Source organism: Hetaerina americana, unplaced genomic scaffold (assembly GCF_022747635.1).
Source record: "Hetaerina americana unplaced genomic scaffold, ioHetAmer1.1.p SCAF_2, whole genome shotgun sequence".
NCBI classification, from domain to species: domain Eukaryota; kingdom Metazoa; phylum Arthropoda; class Insecta; order Odonata; family Calopterygidae; genus Hetaerina; species Hetaerina americana.
Genome location: NW_027286763.1, coordinates 67776783 through 67795623, shown reverse-complemented (window position 1 = coordinate 67795623; position 18841 = coordinate 67776783). Strand labels below are relative to the sequence as shown.

At 35.0% G+C, this 18841-nt stretch overlaps 1 protein-coding gene and 1 long non-coding RNA gene across 2 annotated transcripts in view; both read left to right on the top strand.

The window, feature by feature from the left end:
* LOC139688134 (casein kinase I) overlaps positions 1 to 1473 on the top strand; it is a gene marked incomplete at its 3' end in the record, with an annotated part of 31640 nt that extends 30167 nt beyond the window's left edge. Inside the window, exon 7 of the mRNA XM_071585562.1 lies at positions 1162 to 1473. Coding sequence (XP_071441663.1) covers positions 1162 to 1473 — 312 coding nt within the window. The remainder of the gene's footprint in view (positions 1 to 1161) is intronic.
* Positions 1474 to 10091, top strand: LOC139687840 (uncharacterized). Its single transcript, XR_011700669.1, has 2 exons — positions 1474 to 1552; positions 7164 to 10091. It is a non-coding gene; the product is annotated as an uncharacterized lncRNA (long non-coding RNA).
* Positions 10092 to 18841: the final 8750 nt, after the last annotated feature.

Here is an 18841-nt window from a genome sequence, read left to right as displayed (position 1 = left end):
TTTTAGCAGTGCTAAGGCTTTCACTTGACTCACCCTCGTATTCGGTGATCTTGAACATTAAGTGAATTACATATTTAATACGAGGGGTTACCCAAAAATAACCGGTATAGTGCTGCAGTTGGGAGAGCTTATGCAGTATGCATTTCTTCTGCCAGATGAGTGTAGTGAACTGGTTAAGATTTAATAACATTTTACCTGAACCACTTGTAACTTGAAGATTATAAATGATTCCTTGCCTGGTTTATTATGCATTTAAAAAATGTTTCCTAAAATGATATGCCCCAAGTATTAAATGGCATCAGATATCAAGTGATCCACTATTTGTCAAAAGAAGATAACAGAATATGTACAGTATGAAAATACTATTATCGTGAGGAAAAAGAGACAACAACAGGACAATTTGACAGAATATGATATCCTGTCAAATTTCATTCATTATTACAATGAATTAGGGTCAATTCAAGGGTCATATGCCATTTAATGTGCGCTTATTTAGTTGGATTTGGTGAAATGTTTACCTATATTTTTTTCAGGAAGAATATTGTAACCATCCAAAGTAGTCTCATTATTTTTAAAAGTCAGTTTTTATTGTGTGTGTATCCTCCATTTTGCAGTATGCTCTAGGAATAATGATGACATGGCAAGGTATTCATGAATCCTCCGAGGCCCTGTTAATTTTAATAATTAGAAAAAAGTTCAAATAACTTTGATAAATATTAAATAGTTTATCTCCAGTATGTAGATGTTATGTATACAATCGTCAATTCTCATTCTTTAATCTTAAGTCTTTCAATCACTATATGTGTTGCATTAATATAAGTCAGTATTTTTGTTTGTTTCATTAATTGATATTGCATTCATGTATCTGAATTTGTTCTTATAGAATTCTCTGGTGTAATGATTTATAAATTTGACAACCTATCTGATTTCTACATAATTGTTTTCCGAGAATTTAAACGAAGTGAAATTCGCTAGCAGGTTTCCTAAAATACTGAAAAATCCATTCTCCATTAAATCCTAATTATAGATACAGAGCTACTAATTAGAATTTATCGATGCCGAAAACTTTTCTTTTCATGTTATGGCTGTCCAATATTACTCCATTAAAAAAATCAATTTCCAATTAATTACATGATTTTCATTGTCTTATTTTTTCATTAGGGATTTCCTGCTGAGTTTGCGATGTACCTCAACTACTGCCGTGGTCTCCGATTTGAAGAAGACCCAGACTATATGTACCTGCGACAGCTGTTCCGTATCCTGTTTCGCACGCTCAATCACCAGTATGACTATACCTTTGACTGGACCATGCTGAAACAGAAAGCAGCAGTCTCAGCCTCGGCTTCATCGACACCAATCATAACAGCGCAGAAGGGTGGACAGACGAGCACTCCTCCAAATGGGGGTGGAACAGCAGCAGGTGGGGGTGGTGGACCTGGGGGTGCGGGGGGTGGGGGTGGGGGCAGAGGGGCTGGAGGCGAAGGGGGGATGCCTGTACCTAGGCTGAAGTGCTTTAAACTTCATCCGACCATCATGCCAGTGGCCACTCAAGGTGAGAAGGCAGGGGCTGTTCCCTCTGCATCTTTCCCAGAGGGTGCCGCTGAGAAGCACCGGGAGTGAGGAAAAGACTTGGTGCAAGGAACTCTTTGATTTAGAAGGCACCATAGCTGAAAATTGTATTAGTTTTACTAATAAACACCTTGTGTGGTCATATTTTTCCTTATATGACCTTGGAATTACCATATTCTTCGTCTACTATCACCATTTTCCCTGATCTATATTATGGCCATGTTTTTGCTTCCATGCAGAAAAACAGAAGTGGGAGCTGGACTGCTCTATGTGAAGGTTTATTTGATCCACTGCTTGAAATTTTATGTTTCTAAGTCTTGTTATAATATGACATTCTTTTATCTAAATCTTATGAATCAGAACAAACTTGATCAGGTATATTGGCTGTGTCCATATTTGTCGGGGCTTGTAATTCCAAGGAATTAATTACTTCATCAATTTCTCTGACGTTATTTTCTTACTCCTTTTTAAGTTTGGTCATTGTCCACTCTTGCTTATTCAGAAATTTATCCCTCATACTCATGTCCATTATTTTCTTGTTTTCATTTAATTGACAATGAAATTCCAGACACTTCTCATCTCTCTCAACTTTACCCACTCTCTTTATGGTGGCCAGTAGAGCAGAATCAAGATTGTCTTGTGAAAAGTTGTGCTGGTATAAATCAGTGATATAAAGTTAAACACATTACCTTGAAGTTAAATTTGTTTAGGGATGAAGAAATGTAATCCTTGATATGTGGCATGCCATTTTATTGTAAATATGTAGAAAAATGTTGGTCACCTGATCAGTGGGGATGCTTGGTAATTGTGATTGAATGTTACCATTTATTTGAATTTTGTACATAATAATAAATCAGGAGAAATTAATTAAAGGAGTCCAGAAAAACTGTTTTGTTTTATAGATTTGCTAATAAATAACACATTCCACAGCTTTCTTCCATTCTTTTCCAAATATGGTGATTTGGATCTAATTGCATGCAATTCAAGATTTCTCCGGAATGCCTGCTTTTGTATCTCATTTTCAAAAATGAGTGAAAATTTTATGCTGTATTATATGTGTAAAAAGTTAATTATTCAGGTTAATGGATGTATAAGATAATCTTTTGTTTTGGTGCATGTTTTGAATCGCTTCCTTGATTATCTGTTTTCCTTTAATTTCAAAAACCTCTAAACAAATGACACATATTGACATTTTTGTGACGTCTGTAATTTTAAAATTGGTGTTCTAGTGTTATTAATTTTCACTGAGGAAGATGGCATAATCTCATCTGAGGAGGAAACTTTCTAAATTCAGCTTTAATAACTATTAAGAAAATAAGATTTGAGATAATACCATACTCCATTATTAATCATAACTATTGTATGATTTGGTTACCTAAATCTTTTCGTGGTACACAAAATTGATTAGAATTAGTATACATTTAAATGATATTTTAATTTCTTTTTGTTCTGATTTCCTCTTATAAAATACTCATAAGTGTACTACTTTGATTACTAATTTATGGCGTTATCGTAATGCGTGTGAGCCATCCGTCATATATTTAACTGAAGAACCAATTTGTCATAGCTTTACCATGAATGGGGTTATATGTTACATATTGATACTGTGAGGAAAACTGAGTTTTGTTTAAAATCACAGTTGTGTCATTTCAATCAATTGCCCAATGCTTATTCAATTGTTGATTGAAAAATCGAATCTACTCATATTGACATAATGGATTGTTTGGGTTTATTCTGCATGTCTTTTGTAATGTTGATTGGATGTATGTAATGTTTGTTTTGCCTTTGTTTGGTGATTTAAAACTCTCACTCCTGTGAAGCAAGAAGTTGCATTTTGTCATTTTGAATTCCAAAAATTTAAGTCATTCCTAATCAAATTATGTATTGTCTACTAATATCTTTTGATGACTCTAAGGCAGATCTTAGTAACTGCTATTCCTTTGTGTTGGAAATCTTGGTGTAAAACGTTAGTAAGATACCACCACAGACTGATAAATTAATAGAAACATATGTGATCATATTTCTATATTTTACAAAAGTCTGGCACAATGCAGTGACCATATCTTGAATGGAAGATGGAATTACAGACTTGTCATTTCAATCAATCAAATTCATCTATATCAAAAATTAAAGCTTTGTTTTAACTATAAAGCAATTTTGGAAATGTTGGAAAAATAAAGGAATCCTTGGGAAATTGTTATTTGATAATTTTGAGCTGGTGTCATAAACAAAGAATTGTACTCCAATGAGTTGACAAATCTGTATTGTAAAAATAAGAGGTAGTGAAGAATACCAAGTAGTGGCTGATTGAGAAGCCATTATTTTGATTGATGGATTCTCTGCTCTCAAGTTTCTGAATCCTCTATAAATGAATTTCAGCTTGTAACATGTGTTAAAGGAACACCTTGATAGCTTTCTTTAACTGGTACTATAGTGCCTTCTATCACCCTTATGCTTTATAACAGTAAGCTATTTTGAAAAAGTAGGCCCATAATCTGATAATCAGTCAGGCAGACTATTTGTGTGGTCATCTGCTGCTCCAGTAATTTTTTTCATGTCCAGTTATCTATTTCTGCATATGAAGAGGAAGTGTTGTAATGCTGTAGGTAAATGTAAGTTCATGATGACATAGGTGAAGTAATGGCTCCATTAGGAAATCAGAGCTTTATTGTTCATTGTTAACTTACATACTGGATCAAGAGGTTCAATAGCTTGTGTTCAAATGTGGCTTGCCACTCATTAATTGAGGTCTGGCAAGAGAAGTGCATTTGTTTGAGTTATTCTTTTATTAGTATCATTTAAACTTGAAGTATGCATATTGGGAGTAAATGCGTATTCATTCATAAATATCAACCCTATTCCTACCTCATATTTAGTAAAGGTAAATTCTCAATATTTATGGGAAGCAGTCTCATTACTTTGAGAATATAACTCAGTATTGGTAGGGATTAAAATGATTAATTTATGAACTTAGCTACATTTTTTTGTGGAATTTTTATGTGGTTGAAGAATGACTTTTTTCCAATAGACCCACCATTGCAGTTAAAGCTCTCATTGGCTGGGATTACCGTGTGGATGTTTTAATCTGCAGTTATGAATGAAAATTTGCAAATTTGTCCCAAATATTGCTTATGCGTTTCTCTCTTGATCTATATGCTTCACAAATTCCTCACTTGGCAATGCCACGGACATCATTACTTTTGTAGCTCACAGCAACATTGGTCGATTTATTAAAATAATTTTGGAACGAAAAACATTTAAAATTTGACCTATGTTATTTTCCTCCTCACCGATTTAATAGGTTTAATAATTTTAAACTATGCATGTTTAAAATCAAGTTTCTCAAAATTATTTAGAATAATGAGATTGTAAAGCTTTTCAAAGATATGTAGTATTTGCTGCCCAGGTTATGGTGTATTGATTCCTCATACCTGTCATAAGAAGGCCACCTGACTCTTTGATGCGCTACCACAGGGTCATATGTTCACAATTGAAAAGAATTGTAAATAGTAACCTTGTCAGTGTGCTTGCTTTCTGACAAAATTTGCTTGACAGAACCAGCTATTTGTTTTAATATCCAATTAATATGATTATTATGAGACTGATATGAGCGTTAATATCTACATGAAAAACTTAGCTGCAATAAATCTAAAAGTGGGGCAACTCTGTATTTTCTTTATGAATCTGTAAACTTGTATGTAAAATGGACTTTCTGTTGAAAAATTTATCCCATTAGTCCTTATTGCATTCTTAGGTTTTTTTAGCCCTTCCCCTAGACTACTATTTTGTTCTTTGGTTTTGAGATTATTTCTTGTTAAATGATGCGACGTATTATTTAAATTGTACAAATCCAGAAATGTCAACTCACCACGTTGTTCTTTTCTCATTTCTCCCCTGCTAATTGAAATGAAATTGTGCAAAGTTATTAAAAAATTCACTGGAGGTTTGTATTTGTGTTATTTGCTAAAATAATTCCTAAACATTTTGTATCCTAAGCCCTGTGGACAGTTTTGAAGTGTAATCCCTTTAGTAACAGTGTATTAACAGATTACACCACTAGGAACTTGACAAAAAAGATAATCTTACTTATTTACTTCTTTTCTATCGAGCCAAGAATTCTTATTGTTTCCTTGGAGGCGTTAGGGAATTATTTCATGCTTCTTATCATCCTTCTGTCGGTTTTCTAAGTTTCATGTAATTACAATTGTTGTTTATCCTATAATGGTGACCTGTCAATCTTAATAGGGTATTGTTGAAATATTTGTTTGGATGGTTATTGAGAATTATTGATGTGTTCCTTTGTCTGAGCTGAAATTTAAAACCTTCTGGTATTTCAGCAGTATTTTATTTGTAAACAGTAAGTCATGTTTTGAGGTGCTAAAACAATAAAAACATTCATGGTCAACTTATTTTGCCAGCTTTAAATCAAATGATCACAAAGCCACTGTGAAGTAAGAGCTTCCCGCCTACATTTCTGAACGCAATGGGATGATTCTTATGTTACTTCGAAGGTCATTATTTATTGTCTAATTAAGCATTATCATTTTGCCATATTAACTCAATATATAGTGTTATTGCCTTGAGGAAGCCATAACATTTACTTTGTGTTTGTTGAAAAAAGTTAACAAACATTTATTACACAAGAAAATTTATCAAGCGAAGTACCATAATAATGCATATTCCTCATTAATGCTTCAATAAAAAACTATTATAGTTAATTTTACTGATGGTAGTTCAGCAGTTGAGTGCAGTCAACAGGATAAGTGGTTACCATAGAGGTAGTGGATGATACTAGTAACCAACACCATTGGATCTGCGTTTAAAATAACTTGTTCTACAGTAGCTTGTGGGTTTGGTGGAATTTCATATTTTTTGGCCTTGGTGATTTGTAAAATATCTTTGTGGTATTATTTAGCTGTTTCACATACATTAATATGCTGCATATTGATCCTTGTTTGGTTGAAATTAGTCTTGGTGTGCATGTTTGCTTTTATGAGATGCATTTCCATTATATCTGATGGGTAGGTTTGGGAATGCAATGATGAATGATTTTAAATCTACTTGCAGGAGTTCTTATGAGAAATAAAATGGAACTTGAAAGAATGGTAATGGATTTTTGGGTTGATTCAATTCTGCTTCTTGGTTCCTAGAAGCACTTAATTGAAATTTGCACAACTTATGTGATAGTCACTTGAATTATTTATTTTTTCATTGTGATGAATTAGATTTTTTATGTTGCTTATTTCCTTTTTTAGGAACCTCATAGTGGTAGGAATGGACGATATTGGGGTCTCAATGAGACGAATCTACGAAATGAAACCAATAAATGGCCATAAAGTTGATTTAATATTACTCAGTTAGTTATGTGCGCTGATATATTGAAAATGAGTGCATTTGAAAATTCAGTTCTTTATTCTGAGGTAGATCCATGAAAGATGATTTTAACACAAAAAATTTTTTTTTACTGGGTGATAAATTCTATTGCTGTGTATATATTGATCATTTATGCAACCGAAATTTATGAAGTTATGTAGCTTTACTAATGTGGCTGAATCTAGCAGACAGGTCAAATTTTTTTTTCTTCTTCTTTACAGATAGCCACTAAAGCAGAGGAAATCATGGACTCATTGGGTCATCAACTGTTTTTAAAGTAATGGTGTTTTCACCATTTGCTATGAAATCTATTTTACTGTTCCTTCAAGAGAACTAACGGTTTAATTTCTTGGGAAGATTGTAAAAGAGAGCATGTTTAAGCAATTCAGCTCTATCACAGCTTTGACAAATTTTGTGTGTGTGTATAGAATGTTTATATGTGCAGAGTGAATGTAATGAGTGAATTGAAGGACATGAATCCCCCAAGTGGTGTTATTCATTAGCTAAGGTTTGGGGGTTTTCTCAGTGAATGAATGCGGTACGATTGTGAAATTTACCTATTCCACTTCGGTGAATAGAAGTATTGATTGTGTACACCTTGAGTAATTATGCCATGCTCTGAGAAAGTTGCTTGCAGATGACCATTCATGCAAAGAAAATTGCATAAAATGGTCGAATTAGACTCGAAAGGGGTTGAAGAGATTTGCCTATGCTGCCAAAACTATTTTTTGGGAATGATATATTTGAGTAGAGAAACCATTTCAGTTAAGTTAGAACAGAATGGGAAGTGTAGGCTGATGAACAAATAAGAGGGACCTTATAACCTTCTTTAGGGCAAAATGCCTTAAGGTAAGACTAATTGCCTTGAGTAATGAAATTGGGAAAATTTAAATCTGATATCCCATTAACATCTTTATCTTCTTTAATCTAGACTCTTTATTTGCTAATAGCTAAGAATTTCTACTTACATTTTAGTTTCAAAGTTCATCAAAAAGTACTTGTCGTATTGGCATATTCATAAATGTTTTATTTTGGTGTTGTTGATTTGCTGCTGGTGGGAGGTGTTAATGGCAATCTTCTGAATCCACCAGCAAACATGTACATGGGCTTAAGATCTTTACTTATCTTTAATTGTCGTCCTATTTAGCTTAATACGAGTAAATAACTCATCATTTTAATGTTCCTTAACAGCCCATGTAGTGTAGAGAAAGAATTAATTTTATTTGGGTTAGGCTGTTAAATGTAAAGTCTTTAATGCATATGGAATCACATAGTTGTTCAACGAATAGATTTAGAGAGACTTGCTGTTTCTGTAATGGTTTTCATGGAATGAGGCAAACCAAAATATAAAATTACAAAAATTGCCTTTGGAAGGCATTTCTAAATCTTTGCACATAAATCACAGTTAACAGATTTTTCATCCCATTGGCCGTTAAGTATGGCATAGTCTTACATATATCTATATCATTGGTATGATTGTATTGGAGATGTAAAACAGCTGACTGACTAATACAAATTGGTCTATATGGGTCATATATCAACTATGTCTTTGTCAACCCATAACAGTTAATCTTGAAGAATATAAATTTTGATAGTTAATTTTGTGCACTCCTCAAGTATGATTGGCTGGTGCCTGTTTGATGGAAAGCTGTGGTATGTCCATTGAGTGTGTCATCTGTGCTTTTACTTTAAGGTATATGCATACTGTAAACAAAATATTAAGATATTGTATGACTTGTAGACTTCACGAGAAACCTTTTTTAAAAAAAATGCCCTTGTGCTGTTTCATGTGGAAGTTTGGTTATTTAATTCATTCACCATTCATTCATTAAAGCTTGAACTTGAGCTCTACGGCCTCATAAATCAATTTAATAAAATGAAAACTACTATAGCCGTTCATTCATGTTCGCCTAAAATCATATAATTAAATTCGTGAGCTTTTTCAAAGTGTCTTGGGTGCATGCAAGAATGAATTTTCCAAACCACTGATAGTGTTATCGTGTGTCATACATCTGTCGCTAGGCTATGGAATCACTTTTTTTACAAATCATAAATATCGCAGAAAATAAATTCATCTCAACTTGTGTGAATTTTGTCTTTAAATTTTTTTATAAGGTGATGATAATTCATGCAAAACCAAGCCATTCAGCCACTATTTGCATGGCAGTGTTCGCTGAAGCAAATGTGGCATTTAATGGTTATAACATTGGTTATAAGTTTGGTTTTAAATGATGGGAGGCGAATGATAGGGAAATTGCGAGGTTAGTTTCCCATTTAGTTTCATGAATGACAGAAAGGTATATCTTTCTGCCAACTCACACTATGTGAATGTGGGATAAAGAACCAGATGTGTTCATAAATATATAGGCTAAGTGAGGCTGAGTCCTAGAATTGGAATATTTGAATGAATTATTAATGGACCATATGATTATCATGTGCGGAGTGCAGACTTCCATTGATTGTACATGGATATTATTGAAGTACTGTTTGTTTTTTTTGTTTGAGGGTGTCTGGATTCTGTGATGTGGTACATCAATTATTATTTCTCTTGTGTTGGTCTTGGTTTGTTTTCCCATCTGGGAATTTCTTTCGCATAATTGTGATGGTAGATCATTTAACTCTTTGTCTTCTGATTATCATCCTTGTTTTAAAAACATTTTATTCCATTGCATTACAGTCCTCATCATAAAATTTGATTGTGATCATTATTTCCAGGTCACTTGTATGTATTAAGTGCTGTAGGTAGGACAGATGATGACAATAACAAAATTCTTCAAAATAAAGTTTTAAAGAAGCTCATTTACCTTGGTATTGTTTGGTTCAAGATACTTCTGTCTGCATATATTGCCAACTGTTATCTGATAAAAAAAAATGTAGCCCTAGCTAGGAGAATGAGATTTTTAACTAATTTCTATGTTAATTTAAAATTGGGCTATTGAGTTGGAATTGTTGATGATATTAATCTACCAAACATTATAATGGTTGATATTTTAGTGTCAAACATTGACTAGGATTATTATTTGTTTGAGGCTATAGGTATTACCGTTCTCATGCACATCATTTCGTTATTTTTGTGTGTTCAACAAATAATATGTATTTCTAGTAACTCTGTCATAGAGTGCAATCAATAATTAAATTCCCCCAAAGCATTGTGTCTTTTTTTTGTGGAAGCTCCATTGGCAATTGGAATTGAAATTAAGGAGTTGTTTTAATTTTTTCAAATAATGAATGAATGACCTGTGGTATTTAAGTTGAATAAACTTACAAATATCAATTACTGTACTGCTTCATGGGCAACAAAACCAAGGCCTTTCACTAAGTCCTTATTCCTAGGGTAAGTAAGTAATATTAGTATAATGGCAGTTCAGGGATACTAATTGAATGTTAACTTATACATGTTATTTGGTTCATACTGGTGTACTTATGTGTTGCCACTTTTCTTTATGTCCCACTAGGCTTACTGAAATTAAATTGTGGGCAGTGTTCATCCTAAAATAACAAAAGAATCTACTTCTTTAAAGTCATACATTGTTGTTTTGTAGTTCTCCTCTGTTTTATTTTTTAATAATTACACATGAATTATTAATCACAGAAAGAGTACTTCATATGGATGCATAATTTTATAATTACAATATCCAGGCAACGTAATCAGCAAATGGACAACTCTGATTGACTCCTCACTAATACTAGTGAATTTTATCAAGACATTAATCTTGATTCTCTGGGATAATATGCAAAGTTACCTGATGGGGTGAATGGTGGCTGTTGAATTGTAAACATTGAACTTGATTCCTGAAAAAGACCATATTGCCTGTCAGTGTCTGGTTATGTTGCCAAAATGTTAAATAAGTGACAGCAATCTGTGTTGAAATGAGTAGTGGACACTGAAAATGCATAGGAAGTTCCTGACTCTCATGTCGGCATTATTTAGTAGAATATACTTGAGTGTCATCCATACAGTAATCAACCCAAAATGGTTTTTTATGTGAGAAGGTAAGGCATATCTAAATGAAGCGCAATTCTTGTTAAATGAACACAGTCGGTAGTGGTAGAGGTGCTAGTTACTTTTCCTTGGCTAACATTGGTTTCCCTGAAAGTTGTAGCAATGCTCTTGTGGCATTTCTACATGGACCTAATATCGATTTGTTCTCATTTGTTTGTTACTAAATGTCAGGAAATCATATTACCTGCTCGTAATAACTTTTGTTTGGATTTCTTAGTAAATAGTAAACATTAGTTGGAGTGGGACCAATGTTGGTGAAAATGTGTTGTTAAATAGTTCCCTTCATTTGTTTTTTTGCCCATTAAAGTGCTAAATCTTGACGTACATGTTACATCCACTGAGTTTGAGGGAAACCATGTCATGTTATTATTTTGGCATATCTTCATGTTATGAAATTCTTATCTTTAAGTTATATACTTTAGATTTAATTGTTAAGGAATGCAGCATGATTAGCCAGTACCAAGTCTTTAACTCCTTTGATTTCCACTTTATTTTTTCATAGCTAGGTATATACTAATTGCAGGTTTTTTTCTATGGAAGAGATTAGCACCAAGGGAAGGGAGTGATGAATAATGTGATAACTAGAAAATTCATTTTTCTATGAAAAACGTTTTATTCTCTTGTGATAGACTGTTAATAAATATCCTGGATGAAAAAAAAATCAATATGACCCTTATGTGAGCCAATGCACCATGTATTTCAAGTATTTTCATTTGTAATAGACAGGAAGTGTTGTATGCTAAATGTACTTGAGAGATTTTGTACAAAATCAGGATGGCATCTAACAAAATTTCATGATTACTGTTTACCATTTAGAGATCATGGAGCCTTTGATCATTTCATTGTTTTTTCTGACTATAAAGTAGTGTTAATTCAAGATATTAATACTGCCTTGCTGATCCTATATCGTCTACATTGAGCCTAATATTTTATTTTTTTGCCATTTAAAATTATTCCCACGTAGAATCAACATTATTCAGGAGATTGTCAGTGGTATTTAGCTCAGTTTTTATTGACTCCACTGTTTAATCTAGGCTTATCTTAATTATATATATCACTCTGTGAATATTCACTTCTACCAAACTTAGGTCTGTCTAGTCTTCCAACTACTCGTGCTTACATCATTCATACCAATCGTAAATGTCATTGTGAGTTTCCTTCTCATTAGCTTTTATAGCATTATCATGGTATTCAATTTGGTCAACAAGTTTTACCTGAGGTTCTGGGGTAATGGTTGGCTATATCATCTGAAAAATTTAATATTTCCATTTAATTCCACGTAATCATAATCCATTTTTTCCATCTCTTTGTGTAGAAGGAGATGGTAATTTTTCTGGTGTTTGGCATTTATTAATGATAATTTTTTTCATGAAGATGAAGACTTGTTTGTGGAAATTATTTATCTTTGCAAAATATAGCTTTGCTAATGTTTGGAAGGAAGCAATAAGTTTATCTTTGAATAAAGGCCAGGGGATTAATGTGGAATGTAAGAATTCTACACTAAATAGTCTTTTGAGTATACAGGAGAATACTTGGTAGCGTTGAGTGTAACAGGAGAATATAGATAAAATTATCAGTTATTGAGAGCAGTTTGTAGCAGTAACGTTGTTGAGTAACGTTTGTAGCAGTAAGGTGATTTTGACCACGAGTGCGAATGGGAATGTATATTATCGCTGTGGCTTTTCTGTGCGCTTATGCATAAGTGGATTTATGGCTTGGAGGTTTGTGTTCCTGTTATTCTGTACACCATTCATTCAGTATTGCTGGCTGAAGGACCACAATCTGCTCTGGCATTTTGGTTAGCTTCAATGAAGTAATAAAAGGCATGAGACTTGGAGTCAAAGCTTCTAAAATGAAAGCTGCTCTATTTGACGAGAAAGGAAAGAATGTTTCATGATGAGTGTTAGCATTGAAATAATTGAACCAGTAGATGAATACAAGTATGTGAATTTTGACAAGATGGCAGGATATATGGATTAATAGTCAGTGAATTTCTGTTCAAGATATTTTGTAGTACGAGGTGTGTCTCCAAATGGGAATCTTGAGAAAACAAAAAAGACCAAGAGTGAACCCCGCTTAACACTCCACTGAAATGAAAAATGATGAAATAAACATGACCCTCTGGTGGTTATGAGATATGTACTTTTGGAGTATGTAATGATTGGGAGTGGATTGGGTGGGTTATATTTGATGTAGTGGCAAAGTATAGAGGAATTGTACAATGCTTGTTTGCTTATGTTCTAGTTGAATTATCAAAAATGCTTATGAAGAAGTCTGAAAGGATAGGAATTCTGGGTGAATTTAGCTGTAGAGCTTTCCTAGATGAGTAATGTTTCAGGGACAGAAAAATATGGAGGAGATAATCCTTGAATGTGATGATAAAAGGATAGAGGATGTAGGAAAAGAGAACATTACATTTTGTAATACAATCCTGGGCTTTTCATAATGGTGCCTACATCTACAGTGTGATGGGTGTATATACCTAAATGAAACCTTAGAGTTAATGATGTGCTTCAATAGGTGAAATGAATTCCCAACATTGGGAGTTACACTTTGTGCCTAAAAATTTGGAGAAAGAAATACATTAAATGGATTCAAATATTAAACCTATCTACAGTGGCCCTAATAAACAGTTTTTAGTATCATTCTTAAGTTAACGACTTAACCTAATTGCATTAATGAAAATGAAATTTATAGTAATTATAGATAGATTATTCTTTCATGACTTGGGGTTGTTAATTTTGTTTGTGAGCTTGATATAACATCAAAAGTCATGTTTTAATATTTTGTTGTAAATCAGATGCTTCTTTACGGCATGCAATTAGAGGAATTAACTATTAGATATTCTGAGATGCTTTATCAGAGATATTCCACACGTGGTATGCATGAAAAATACGAGTTGTCCGATAAGTATCCGGCCTGCGTTTTGCATTATTATTTTGATGTTGAGGGTCTTGTGCACCACAAATTTACTCCAAGGGATCAGACGATCAACAAAGAATATTACGTTGGAGCTCCGAAAAGATTGCGTGATGCCGTGAGAAGAAAACGACCGCGTATCTGGTCAAGCGGTGACTTGCTTCTTCACCACGATAACTCGCCAGCGCATTGATCGAACCTTGTGCCGCAATTTTTGGCGAAACACAAGATTATACAGCTTCGCCAGCCTCCTTACAGTCCTGATATAGCTCCCTGCGATTTTTGGATATTCCCAATTTTGAAAATGGCGCTCAAAGGAAAGCGGTTCGACGGCATCGAGACGGTTCAGAGTAATGCGACGCGCAAGCTGACGCCCATTCCAAAATCTGCGTTCGAGGACTGCTTTAAGATGTGTAAGCACCGCTGGGAGCGTGTAGTTTAATCAAATGGGGACTACTTCGAAGGATGCCACAGCCCGAATGACGAAGATTAGCACCAATGCGGAGATATGAACGCATGTCGGATAGTTTTCGGGCACACCTCGTACATTGTGCTGCTATTAAATGTTAACAACGCCCGAAAGTTTTTTGTGCAAGCGTTTGTTGTATTTGCATGCATTTGTCGATGCTATTTCAGCGATGTCATTATGTCACGTGCTCGGCAGCCTGGCAGTCAAATAGCATCCAGAAATTGCATTGGAACCTTTAAATTATTTATTATACATTAAATTTATTAGTAGTAGTCTAACGGTTTAGAATAGGTTTTTGATGAGCCCTGATACTATTCATAAGCCCTAAATCTAAAGCCCATACCATTCTCATAAGCCCTAAATGACACGACACAAAATGTCCTTAGTTCCCATATTTCATATTATAACAACTAATTTTTTTAGTTATTCATACTTCCTACCTTTCTGAATATAGAGTATCTAATCCATTTCTCCCTCTGTCTGCTTTTCAAGAATCCCCCCTTTAATCCCACGCTCAGCATTCTATTGCTCATCATCATCCCCTGTATCCGTGTCTCCTGCCCTTCGAATTTCTTCTAGCAGCCATCTCTTTTCCCCTTCATCCCAAAAATATAATTGCTTGTTTTCTTACCGCACAATTTATTTTTTCCATTCCTCTAAGCCCTCTCAACTACGCTTATATACTCGGCTCGACGATTAAGCTCTCCAGCCATGCTAAACTGCGCTCCATATTAAAGTTTTCACTCTTTATTTAAAGTAATAGTCATCAACTGCTTAAACAATTCATAAATAGGCGATGTCAACTAACTGTTCTAATTTTTATCCGTAAACTCCAATTTTTATCTTAGCCTTCCTATTTTTGGAGAATCCCATTACTCCACCATAGCTATCAGATTGATTCTGCAATGACCAAAATAACGAATGCGACCCTTCGACTGTCTGAATAACTAACGCTTGATCATCCGCAATGTTAACTTATTTGAATATATTCCCACTTACCCTCACTAAAGCCTCCAGCCCTTCCTATGCCTCCTTACAATCTACGTACTGTATGCACTAGTAAATTCTGGTTGTGCTCGGTTTCTTACTACTGGTGACCTCACGTGATAATGATTGCTTGGCAAAATCTGTACCATCCTCATAATAAACCCAAAATGATCTTCACCTAAGTACTCATTTGCTCTCTTCACTGTCCTTATGTTGATGATCCTAAGTATTACCTTTGCTGAGAATGAAATCAAGCATGTAGTTCTCACATACTGCTCCTTTTACTTGTTTTGGAATAGGGTATTAGAAATGATCTAACAAAATTTTCCAGCCAAATTGCTTCATACGAGGATTATTCGGAAAGTGAGGTGCGAATCGACGTAGCTAATAGAATGCCGAGCGAACATTGAAGTTTGCACACCGACTTCCGGCATGCCTTGGGCGTTAAGCAACGACACTTGCATTGATATTGTTGCAGTGAGCTGCGTACAGTGTCAGTTCAAAATGCTTAAAACAATTGATCAGCCCGCCGAAAATGAAAGACGTTCTGTGTTTTTTTGGCAGAAAGAAACGTTAGAGCAGCGGAAATTTATTCACAGATAAATTAAGTGTATGACCCCAATGCGATGGAAGAAATCAAAGTGCATAGCTGGGTGAGAGCTTTCAAGGATGGGCGTGAAAATATTTATGATGAACTGCGATCAGGCCGATCATCAGTGGTTACAGGATTTGGTCAATGCCGTGGGCGGAAAGATTCGTGAAGACTGGATTGACCTCCCACTGTGCGTACAGTCCAGACTTGGCGCCGACCGATTTTTAACTTTTTTTATTTACTTATTTTAGTACCCTGCAAGCCACCGCTAGGATGTATGGCAGGGGGTGAATACACAACAGACTAAATTCGACCTGGATATGACCCTACCATGGCTGGACCTGGATTATTCTGATCCTTCATCGTACCTGGAAATAATGACATCTTAAATCTTCATGTTTTACCCTTAATCTCTCTATTCTTGTTGACATGATCTCTCCTACCGTAGTGCGATGGGGGTAATAATACATTTTCAACATCACTGCTAAAGAGACGCCCTTCCAATTTATGCAAGAGCTTCAATCTGTAATTTAATATTTGCTCTGGGTGTGATTTCCAGCCTAGCTGCTCTAATATTTTGAATACGCTGCTAAGTTTATCATAACAACCTTATACCAATCCAGCTCCTCCACGCTGCACGCGATCCAATTCGGCAATTAATCCAATTTCGTGAGGATCCCATACACTTGCAGTATAGTCCAAATGAGGCCTAACCAACGACAGATAGCATTTCTCTTTGACCTTTTCATCTCATTTACCTAGTACTCTTTTAATAAATCCTAATTTTTTCTTACCTTGCCCACATATTTCCCGAATGTGTTTCACCCTGGAGAGGTTGTGAGTGAGGGTAACACCTAGGTATTTAAGTGAGTCTACACATTCCATTTCGATGTTCCCAATGCAGTAGGCATTCGGGAGGGAATTGCTCCTTTCCAAAATATCTTAAATACGCACCATTTTAAATTTAATTTTAATTGCCAAGTGTCGCACCCGCGCTGTATAGCATTAAGGTCATCTGAAGAAGCTGCTCCGTCCTCAGGATCAAGGAGGTCACGGAAAATCACTGCATCATCGGCTAATAAATGGATCTTACTGGTGAATACCGATTCAATGTCGTTAATGTAAAGTAGGAATAAAAAAGGTACGATAACACTTCGCAGGAGAACACCTGAAGTAACTTCTAATGCATTTGAGATAACTCCATCTATGACTTCTCTTTGTACCCGACCATTAAAAGAAACTTTAATCCAGCCGCGGATATTTTTATTCATGTCACATGCTTCTAGCTTTGCGAGTAGTTTACTATGAGGTGTTTTGTCAAAGGCTTTCTTAAAATCTAGGACAATTGCGTTCACTGGAACATTGCCCTCTCCCGAAATAAGAATATTATGAACCAAAAGCGTAAGTTGTTCGCAGGATCTACCCATACGGAAATCGAGATGATTTTTCATTAATAACTCCTCCTGATCGAGGTGTCTCACGATCTAACAAGCGATTTCATGTTCCATAACCTTGCCCGAAATGGATGAGGGAAACAGACCTGCAGTTACTCGGTTCCTCCTTGTCTCTGTTTTTAAATATTGGGGTTACGTCAGCCGTTTTCCTATCTCTGGGAACCTTTTGATCTTCCAGCGACTTCTTAAATATTATTTTTTGATACGGCGCAATTTCCGACGCTAGATCCTTAAATATACGATCGGGTATTTCATCGGGCCCGCAGAAATTTATTAGGCTTGATATTTTTCAGCAAACCTTTTATTCCATTTTATGAGATTTCAATTTTCGGCATCGGTTGACCGGATTTAGAAAGCCACCAGAGGCATTCGGTGAGATATTGGTGAAGACTCTTTGGAAGAAGGAGTTGAATTAGTTAGCCTTTTACAAACTACCGATAACTCTTTCTCCTTTATCATTTTTGAGTGAATTAAGAGTTGAATTATTTGCCTGAACCTTTCTGACGTACGACCAAAATGCTTTTGGATTCTCTTTCAAGTTTTTCGCTAATCTTTTCGTTTTGAATCCGCTTTTCGCTTTCCGAAATACATTCTTGGCATTCACCCTAGATATCTTGTAATCATGAGTGATCTCATTATTTTTGTCGCTAGAGATGTTATCCCTAATATTTTTCATCTTGGCGACACGTAGCCGTCATCACAATTCAGGAATTAAGCTAAGCTAGTCAACACTGATATATATTGCATTGTATTTCTTAATGCTTTTGAATTGTAGTGGGTAATTTAACTTGGGTGAAAATGAAGCAGTTCCAAGAGGAGTTTTTTCTTCTACTGGATCATTTCCTTATCTTCGTTCAAAAACTCCGCTTGGAACTGCTTCCTGGCTGAGGAACGGGAAATCATTAATAACTTCCAATTCATTCCTGGCGCAAACTAACAAGTAAGTTCCTAATTCAGTAATGAGGCGGTATGCTCTGTGAAGAGAGCTGGCAAAATGTTATTATAAATTGAACATATATAGTATATAGGGTCATCCATCAATCAACTTAGGGTAATTTCTATGCTATTTATAGATTTTCTTCTGACTACCAAATGCTTATATTTGTCCAGGAATGACTGATTGTTTGGGAAGCAATAAAAAATAAACTGTGTAGCCCCTGCCTGAATATACTACCTTGATCAAAAATTTCCCGGAATTTATTCAGAAAATTAAAAATACAAGTTTATTCATCTAAATCTATATTGTCCCCTTCAAAGTAATCCCCATCGACTGCAACACACTTATGCCAGCGCTTGATCCAATCCTCGAAACATTTTTTGTATTCGGTTTTCGGTATGTCCATCAGTGCTTCCTGCGATTTTTCCATTACTTCCTCTCGGCTACTAAAACGCGTTCCCCGTAATGGTTTTTTAACTCGATTGAACAGAAAGAAGTCACAGGGAGCCAAATCAGGTGAATTCGGTGGCTGTTGGAT